This window comes from Apteryx mantelli, chromosome 6 (assembly GCF_036417845.1).
Source record: "Apteryx mantelli isolate bAptMan1 chromosome 6, bAptMan1.hap1, whole genome shotgun sequence".
Taxonomy (NCBI): Eukaryota; Metazoa; Chordata; class Aves; order Apterygiformes; family Apterygidae; genus Apteryx; species Apteryx mantelli.
This window is the reverse complement of record NC_089983.1, coordinates 9555049-9565047: the sequence shown is the minus strand read 5'-3', so window position 1 is coordinate 9565047 and position 9999 is coordinate 9555049. Positions and strand designations below refer to the sequence as shown.

Sequence of the window (9999 nt, the reverse complement as noted above, 5' to 3'; positions counted from 1 at the left end):
AAACCCACTCTGGCTGGAACTGTGTACGTGAACCAAAAATCAAGTGTCACATGTGCCCTTCCAGGCCTTACAAGGTAAGTGTGACCTGGTTTTATCGGCAGCCTCTCCTTTCACCAGCAACAGTAACTTTGTTGAACTCAAAAGACTAAGTTTGCTATGTGCTTAAATAGCGCCACGTACACCAACATGCTGGCCCAAAATGGAGTCCTTCAGGCCTTATGCTGATATAAACAATAAAGAGCAATACAAAACTCTTCCATTTACTAACTGTTCTGGGGGAAAAAAAGCAAGATGTGCTGGTATGCTGCACTCAGCTGCTGGCGGTCTGCTGCTCAACAGTAAGCAGCAATCTTATTTAAAGCCAGTAGGCAGTCTTCAAAGAAGAAAATCATGCCTTATTACATGGGAAAACACAGCTACAGAGTTACGAGGGTGGTCAAGAGTCTGGGGTGGAGGATGAAGAGGCAGAGCCTCTTGGGAGAGGGAGGTCGAGCAGATGCAAGGATTTTCTGAGCACGGGAAACATGCTCAGGGAAACAAGACCTTTTAGAGCAAACTTCTTTGTATCTTGCTTCCGCTGGAAAGGAGAGGCTCTGAACGTCGGTCAAAAGGACAAAGAGGGGCCAGTTGGTGGAACAGTGTTCCTGGGCTGGCTGGGTCTCAGAAGCTGTGTCCTTGTCCTCCTCCTCTGCTACAGCCCGGGACGGGCCAATCTGCCACAAGGAGACTGACTGGCAGTCAAAGGTTTTGGGAATGACAGATCAGTTCTCCAAGGTCAAATGCTCTCTTGAGGTATAATTGAACCGGGGGTACCGAATGCCAGCAACTGCCTGGAACTACAAGGCTTATTCTAGGAATTACATAGAGCTGGTATAAACTAAAGGAACAAACCAAAACAACTGGAAGCACTGATTTTAAAATAATTATATTTATACTGACATAACCCACATGTACAGATAAGCTTTATGTCATTACCAAAGGTGGCCCCCACCAACGGCATACGCAACTCACAGTACATAACACCTACATCCTCACAACACCCCCGCGAGGTAGGGCAGGGCCACGAACCCCATTTTACTGGTGGGGAAACTGTCAAAACCGAGCGACTTTCTCACGGTCAGCCAGCAGGTCTGTCGCCGAGCAAGGAGCGGAGCGTGGGTTTTCAGAGAGGGCAGCCGCGGGGCTGCCTTTGTGTCAAATGCCCCGCGCTGCCGACAGCTCCTCTGCTCCGTCGCGACCATTCCTACTGTAAGCAAATAGCCACCAGCAGCAAGAGCAGGTGATGTCAACTAAGTTCTCACAGGCATAAAAGCAATCATAAAACAAGAACTGGGAGGGGAGGGAAAGAAAAAAAAAAAGAACCTGTGGAAAGATCAATTTGATTTGTAACCAAATGCCAGTTTCAACTGTCTACCATGCTCCTAGTAACAAAATATGCGCATATCCAAAAAAAAAAAAAAAAGTACTTTAAGAAAATGTGACTTTTCATTCCCACCATCCTAGAATCATCCAAAACAGGGCAGGAAGAACTCCCTGGGGTCATCAGGTCTATTCCCCCGCCTTTGATACCCTGTGGTTGGGTCCCTTCAATAGATGGAGCTTATGGTGCTATCTTGGCTACTTGTGTCACAGCTGTCTGATGCCATGTCGGGACCAGTATCCGCACTGTCAGGATCTGCTTGATCTTTAGCAAAGTTGATGAAAACCTGGAAGTTTAAAGGAAAATATTCAGCATGTGACAGTCTAAAGAATTAATAATATAAATGAATAAAAGAGAGGAAAGGCTGTTGATTTGACTGTGAGCCTGGAGAGTGCGCTCAGGAATGAATTCATGCTGGATTTTGGAATTTCAAATGTAGGGCTTCTTTGGTCTAATGTAAATAAATGGATGCATACTCCTATACCTCTATGCCTGCACTCAACTGAAGAGAAACCTAGGGATGCGAAGTTAGAAGTTCCTGTATAAAACCTAATTGTCCTGCAGCTCATGCTTCAAAAGTACTAGTGAGATATACTGCTGTGTAGCAGCTCTGTTTGTTCACTGTGTAGTACATCTATATTCTTATTTTACACACCTATCTATATGTAATTGGCATCCACACTCACATATTATATAGATAGATAGATATGATCACACAGTCTCCATTTGAACAGTATCTAGTGAATGCACAAACATTATTACTAGATCACACTGTGATCACATTTGGACATACACAAATCTACACTGTCTTCCCACAAAACATTACCTGGGGCTTCCTGCTGTATGTCTGCCTGTTTCTCTCACACCCACAGCTCTTTTTTAAAACAATACCGAGGATCTCCTTACCCCCTCCTGCAGACCTCTGTTCAACAATAGACAGCATTATAGGGCTGCATTTTTGCTCTTATCTCTGGGACCGACCTAACACTCCAGGCACCGCTGCTCAACAGGATGCTTTCCTGTGGGTAGTCTTTACAGTTGAGGTGTTTCCCGGATTTTGATGCCAGTGGAAATGCTCTTCCAAGAGAAAATGGAAGGAACATAACCACAAAGCTGAGTTTGAAGTAATGCTAAATGAAGTTGCTATCCAAATATGGTACAAAAAAGAGCAAAATCAAGAAAATTTCCAGGATTAGTGGACAAAGTCTACTGTCAGGAAGCCTAGCACTAGGCTCAGGGGTGATCCATGAGCCTGCCCTTTGTGGAACTGCTGAAATCAACAGTGTTGCACAAATGTGCCAAAAGGAGGAATAGATCCTTTACGCTACAGGCAGCTTTCTATGTGCGTTTTCCTAGCACCAGCACAGGCATCTGGAGGCAGTAGTACTGATAAAGTGCCCCCAGGAGGATTATGGATGGAAATCTCTTTCAAAATGCAGTCTATTGTGTGCAACAGTCCATTATGGTAACCATCAGTCTGCTCCCCTGTTAACAGTTTTAAACGGATGGCCACACATCTTTAATTCCTTACCTCCTCTAACGTTGTTTGACTCACTGAAAAGTGCCTGATTTTGAAAGCTGTTTTGTTGGTTTCCAGAAGATCAAATATGTTTGCTACTCCTCCTGCAGAGACTGGTACATGATACTCCACCATGTTGAAATGCCGATCCTGTAAGAACAGGAATGAGGGGTAAAGTCAAGAGACTGCCACCTATAAAGGTCAACAGATCCGATGGCCTTTTGGCTGAATATGAAAGTAAAGAGGAGCCGAATCATGGCAGAAGGAAGGGAAAGAGGGCGTGTTCTCTCCTTCCAGCTCCTAAAGGTGGAGAAAATTGTTTTCCAGTATTGCCTAATGTTTCCCCATTGGCTCATTTTGTGCTTTTTGTAACTGTGGGATGATAAATAAGCCCCTGAGCCTGGAGCTGTAAGGAAGCCACAGCATTTCCAACTCCTAGTCTGGTGTTTTGATTAATGCACGGATTGGGTTACGGGACTGGGGTGATGGGTGGGATTCATGGCTCAGTTACTCCGGTTTTATGCTGATTCTGTTATTGGAAGCACTTGACCAACACATTTCCCACTGAATATAAAGTGAATGTCCATGCAGCCCAGGGCTTTACTGGAACCAGTCACAGGAGCAGAAGTTCACCTCACTGAGATTATTTAAGTCACCAAGGAACTTGGGTGCTCCAACCCTCAGGCAATGCTGCTGATAGGACTGTCAAGTATGTGCGTATGAATCCCTTACATTTTGAGAGCATGGATCTATGCGTAAAATACGTTATAAGGCGTGTGTCTTACAAGATACTCTTGGTTAACATGAAGAGACTGAGCGGGCATCCCCTGATTCTATTTATCCTGTTTACCTTCAGGCATGTATTTGGAAAGTGTGACTTCATGAATTGTGTCAGCGTCTCTGTGCTAACTGTGTTGCTATTCAAGTGCATCTTCACAGTGAATCCTCTTCCAAACCTGGGGGAGGGGGGGAAAAAAATCACAATAAACACAGTAGGAAAGAAAAACAGAGAAAATCCTTTGAGAGAGCTGCACAGCCTCTTTGGGTGAATCTAACCCAGGCAGAGCACAACGTGAGTGATGTCAGCGATGTTAACCTGGGGTGAATCTTAATAAGGAACTGAGCTATCATGATGCTAATAAAATTGAAGTTCAACCCCACCATGTATTTTCCATTTTTAACACTGGGCAGATTACTTTGGGGAACACATCTCTTGAAGTTGGAAAAAAGGCTGCATGTGAGCAGAAAACACATTAGTTAACACAGAATTTCAAGGGTGTAGTATGAAAAACGAAACAAAACAAGGCTTTACTGTGATGCCTTATTAACAAAGGTCTCATGAACTGAGCCCTCAGTACTATCATATGTAAGTAACTCCATACGCCATTCAGTAGAAGTGAAATAGGTACATTTTACTGACCTGCTCTTGATATGCTGCAATGAGCCAATGCACTGAAAACTTCCATTCACCATAATAGCCAGCCTGGTACAGAGCGCCTCACATTCTTCCATGCTGAAAAAACAACCGAGGAACTCTAGTAAGTCATTGTGAAGGTATAAAAAAATATAACAATCAGAGAACATTCCTAGTTTCCCATAAAGCATTAAAGTGTGGGTCTATGGGGGCATCTTAATAGTGTTGAGTTCCCACACTCAGCCACAACAAAATCCCAAACCTGTCGCAGCTCAGTGCCCTGAAGCTCTGTGAGAAGCAGTGGGGAGTTTGAAGGATGGGCCTCTGCATACATCTTGCAGACCCTGAAACCAGAGACAAAGCCAAACCAGCCCTACCTGTGGGATGTGAGTATAACTGAGCATTTGTTCTGCACTTCCTCACTGATGATTTTCCAGAGGTGGCGTTTAGCATTTGGATCCATTCCAGAGCTCGGTTCATCCTATAGGGAAAGGCAGGACTGAAGGCAAGCTTTCACACAAAATCTGGTCTTCCTAACACTTGTGCTCTTTTGGGGCTCATCATTATGTTATGTTTTCTTGCAGTGACCCCTAAATCAGCTTCCATTGGTACAGATCTGGGAGAAAGACTATCTTAACTCGCATTTTGAGCGTGATCCCAGGCTCCCTTTGTGCAGAGGCAAGTCAGCTTGCCTAAGATCTCCATCCCCATTGCCCTTTGGAGCTGCCTCACTCCCCTAGTGACTACAGTGGGAACTCTGGGTCACCAGGCTCCCAGCCTCAGTTGGACTCCTTTGAGGATCTGTGGTAATGCCATCTAAGATCAACCCTACTGTGCATTTTATACCACACTGTTTTAAATTCCTGTAAACACTGTAGGTGCAATCTCAAATGAAAAGCTATCAACCGGCACTTGGCCCTCACATGCACCTGTGTTCTGCATCTCTCTCATGCTGACGAGGCAAGTGAGACAATAAGCTAGAGATGAAAGACGGTACATTGTCTCCTATTTTATGCATTGCTGGTAAAACTGTTAGCCAGTCTGAGTGCTAAATTGTTATTGTTGAGGATAACGCACTATATGAGAAAGAAATAAAACAGTTTGGCTTCTGGCAGTAGTCAGTACTAGGGAAATTTCCCCACCATCCATTTTATTGGGACTTTGTACACAGCAAAAGCAGCTGATGTACGTGGTGAGAAGTAAAGGCAGAAGTGCTGGATGCAAGTTGGGGCAAGGGAGATCTTTGTCCGCTAGGGATCAAACATAACACTGGGAAACCTGCTCACAGACCACTGTACAGATTCAAAACTCAGCAAGTGAAAAACTGCTCCAAAAGGGATATTTTAAAAATGGCATATCTCACAAGAAAAACTGGAAAGTTAGAAAGAAAGAAAAGGAAGCCAAATCTAGAAGAAATAGTTTTACGTTCTAAGCTTGAGGGAAGTTGCTCTTTTGCCTTCCTACAGATTTGGAAGTCTTGGATGCCACTCTTCTGCAGAGACTGTGCAAGCTAGTCGAGAGCTCTTTTAATTTATCAAGATCAAGAAACAGCCAGGGACTGGGAAAATTCAAATAGCAAATACAGAATCTCTTTTTGACCTCTGGAAGATACTAATAGAACAAAGTAGCAAATCCACCGCTCTGTTAGGTCCCAAAGCAAGTTTCAGTGTGTGCTCGAATCTAAGCTTTCTGCTGATGCACATGTCATCAGGCCAAGTGCAGGCATTTGGGGAGTGCCTTGTGGGCTGTGTCAGAGAAGGCTTCACTAGACCATCAAAGTACCCTTGCCAGCCCAGAGACTGGCTCATCTTTCACCCAACAAGTCCACCGTTTCTTACCAGTAGCAAAATTGATGGATTCCCAATGAGAGCCAGAGCGGTTGACAATTTTCTGTTGGTGCCATAACTGCACATAGAGGTGACTCTGTCTTTGTAGGCCATCAGATTCAACCTGTGGAGAAGCTGGAGTATGATCTAGGGGAGAAGAGTACTGATTTTGAAACAGTGTCCATGAATAAATTACCAGGTGGACGCCTATTACGAATCTTTTTGCAACCCCTCGTTAAACCCTGTCGTTTAGGAGCTGGCTCAGCAAACACTTGTAAATGCAGCACCTGCAATCCTGCTTCCTCTGAAGTTTTTCCATGGTTTCCATGAATCTGCTTTTAATGTCAGACCACTCAGCAATATCAAACTCAGTGTGTGCCACACTCTGACTCCACAGTACAAAGGAGATCTGTTTCACACAACACCCATCTGGCTGCTGAGCAAGAGAGCCCCAAGCCAGGATTTCAAATTTTGCCACCACTAACCTTTATTGTTTATTAAAGGACTTATTAATTCAAGGTAAAAGCTCCCCATGACTGAAAGGTGCCTTGAGTTAAGCCCCAGTGTTACTCACTCCTTTGATCTCTCTCTCGGGGATGCCATGAAGCCTAGCATAGTAATACATGTGCTCTTCCACTGTCAGCAGGTCATCCAAGGCATCTTCTTGGGGACAGTAGCCAAAGAGAGACCAGTGTGCCTCACCAATGTCATTCAAGGACCTGCGTAAGGAAGTCAGCAAGTCATTTTAGACACACTGAATGGCCAATACCTTCTGTGAAACAGATGGCAGAGAGAAAGACATGCCCCTTCTTCCTACTCGCCTTCCCCAACCCTTGAAAGAAAATGCTACGAATGCGCAGACCTTAGCCTTTTGGGCCCTCAGTTCTGCAACAGAAGAACTGTGTTTGCAAGGGCAGTTAGCCATGCTGTCTGGTACCTAACTCTCCAGTTACTTCCAACACTTTAGATGGCTCAGCTGCCACCAAGCCTACTCCACCCCAAAGAGCACTTTGGGATGAGTCCTACTGGTCTCCAGATACTAGCTCAGAAGCGTGATCATACTCAGCTAAGGATCTGATTCTGACCCCATTTGCAATAGAACAAATTGAAGAAACACCACGGAGAACAGCAGAGATACAATAGCAAAATACAAACCCCAGGGAAACAACTCAAAGGGCTGGATTCCCTGCCTTGTTCTTTTTTACTCCATTTTTGAATGTTTTATATTCTTCCTTAAACTTTACGTTTCTTTTCCTTTGCCATCCAACCTTACAAACTGTTCTCCAGGCTGATTTGCTCATGTGCCTTCCCCAAAAATCACATCCTCCATACCCAGAATGGTCCTGGACCTGCAACCTTCCGCTGGAAGCTCCAATATCGCCTGTCAGCATCTTAAAGATGGTTGTCTTTCCAGCACCGTTCACACCAAGCAGGCCAAAGCACTGGGTTGCAGGAAGGAAACACAGAAATGTAACCACACTGTATTTATAAGGCAGAAATATCGCTCTGAGACAAGTACTCAGTGCAGCTTGTCACTTCTTTTCTCTGGGCCCTTGAGTAAGATGAATTACACGAGAGGCAGAGGTACTCAGAGCATACGAACATTATAATGGAGATTGTTTATGGTGCAATATACTGCAGCTTATATTAGGACCATTTGTTTAATATGGTGAAGAATCAAGGACGTGTCTCTAATAGAGTCATTCCTTTTACTGCAAGGTGCATTTTCACAGTGAGCCCATCTGACAGGCCAAATCCCGATCATCTAATTTGTGCAAAGCCTCCCATTGACAGGAACAGAGCTATTCATAGGAGTGAGGGGAGTGAGGTTTGTCCTGTCATTGGTAAAACCTTAATGTGACTCAAGATTTTCATCAAATAATCTCACTAATGCACTACATTAATAAGATTAAGAACTTGCTCCCTGTAGTGCAGTTTAGTATCTCATGCTAAAATCCATGTTTTATTGCTAAGGTTGGAGATATGCAGCTCTGTGTTGCATAAGCAATCACCATTGTGCTGATAATTACTATTATTTTGATATCATTTATAGGGACTGGCTGATCTAAAAGCTGTGTGCTGGGCCCAGTGCAACATCGATCCGAGGCTCTCTCCTGCCTCGAGGTCTGTGCAGGGATGGTAGCCCAGCACAGCGTGTGGTGCAGGGCCAGAGCGTCTGCTGACAGATGGGGTATGGCATCCAAAATTCAACCGGCAGCTGGTTGACTTCTGCAAGGAGTTAGAAGCCTCAGTGCCAGTTGTGGCTCTGAAAAATCCTCTGCCAGAAAATCAGTGGCCACATTCTCCACGCGAGTCTGCTCTCCTCCTGCCTAGCACCCTAAGTCCTTTCATATGCCCAGTATCACAATGGGATCCAGGCAATTCAAAAAAGCTGGTACCAAGGACAGCTTTCAAGCTTCCTCACAAGTCAGCTGCAAAGCCTGAGATAGGATCTGGTTTCCAGAGGCTCTGAGAACCTTCCTTTGGGTCTCGGAGCTGCGCTGTGTGCTCCCATCTTTTCTTTCCTCACGGGTTAGTATTTTTACAGGTAATTGAACTGACATGACCAAAGAATGCTGCTTCTTTGAAGTCAGTTTTAATTCCTGATTCATGAAATGTCTATCCAGCTGAAGTGATTAGACCTAACCTGACGGAAAAATACAAGCAGATAAACCTTACTCGCTCCGTTTCACATGCGGTTTAGTTTAGGTGGATCATTGCAACTGGACAAATACTGCTGTTGTCATTTACCATATAGCAACAGCTTCCACAGTGATCTGCCATACGCACACCGGGTTAGGTGCTGTACAAGCACAGCATGGATATATGTTGCTCTAAGTATACCCTCACCACTGTCCCACCCGCTCTTTCTCTTTCCAGGGTATTCAGACCGTCATTTGGTGTCCCAAATCCACGAGGAGCCTTTGGTCACCACCATAACACAGAGAATCAATAAATAATCAGTAAGTGCAAAGCAAAGGAAGAGAGAAGGAAGAGGTGCAAAACAAACCATTACAGTTGTGCCAGGGTTGAGGCAAGGACTGCGAGAGAAGAAGGTAGTAGGACTCTCTGGATCTGTTCCAGTTCCCCCCCCTTCCCCCGGGGCAGGAGGTACTGCAGCTTTCCCCTGGCTTACCTCTCCAGCAGGAATCCCGAGGCTGACATTCTTCACGGCCACGATGCGTTTGTGAGGGAGGTGGTAGATCTTTGTGAGATTCTGAAGCTGCACCACATCAAAATCGGCTTTGCCGGACTCCACCCGGTTCCTCTCCGCCTGGACGTCCTCATCCTCATCGGCCACGGGTAGCAGAAGCGACGCTTTGCCGTGCACTCTGTCGAACAGGAATCTACGGGAAGGGCAGAGGGGCCCTTACCTTCTAGTGAGCGCAGCCAGTAGTGGCCCTGTGTGTTTGGGATACTAAGGAGCCTTCCTGTGAGATCCCAGGGCATGCAAGTATACACAGAGATGCAGGCGGTTTCAATTCTGTCCAACTGTTTGCTCCATTTAGGGAATTTAAAAACCCCATGTTCTCTTTCTGCCTAAGCTTCTTCTGTTGTTCAGCAAATACATTGAGCTGGGGCAGGTCCTGCCTTGTGGCAACGCTTGCAGTGCAGGTGACAGGACTGCTCTAGCAACAGCTCTGGGGACCAGCGCTCCCTCCTCCCTGTGCGAATCCAAGGCAGAGGAGATGGGGGCAGACGCAAACAGAAAAGGCTCTCAGTGGACTGACTCCTCTTTCCAACTAACTATCAACCCACTGAACCCTGAGCCCTGAAAGGAGGCAACAGTTCAAGCCAGCAGGGACTACCAAGGGGCTCC

The 9999-nt window shown here is 45.5% G+C and overlaps 1 protein-coding gene across 1 annotated transcript in view; it reads right to left on the bottom strand.

Moving 5' to 3' along the window:
- Positions 1-909: 909 nt before the first annotated feature.
- Positions 910-9999, bottom strand: part of ABCA12 (ATP binding cassette subfamily A member 12) — a 90057-nt gene continuing 80967 nt past the window's right edge. Inside the window, exons 46-54 of the mRNA XM_067298732.1 lie at positions 9316-9526; positions 7512-7621; positions 6754-6898; positions 6192-6326; positions 4731-4834; positions 4360-4452; positions 3790-3895; positions 2952-3089; positions 910-1706 (exon numbers count right to left, since the gene is read on the bottom strand). Of these exons, the coding sequence (XP_067154833.1) occupies positions 1587-1706; positions 2952-3089; positions 3790-3895; positions 4360-4452; positions 4731-4834; positions 6192-6326; positions 6754-6898; positions 7512-7621; positions 9316-9526 (1162 nt within the window). The 3' untranslated portion in view covers positions 910-1586. The remainder of the gene's footprint in view (positions 1707-2951; positions 3090-3789; positions 3896-4359; positions 4453-4730; positions 4835-6191; positions 6327-6753; positions 6899-7511; positions 7622-9315; positions 9527-9999) is intronic.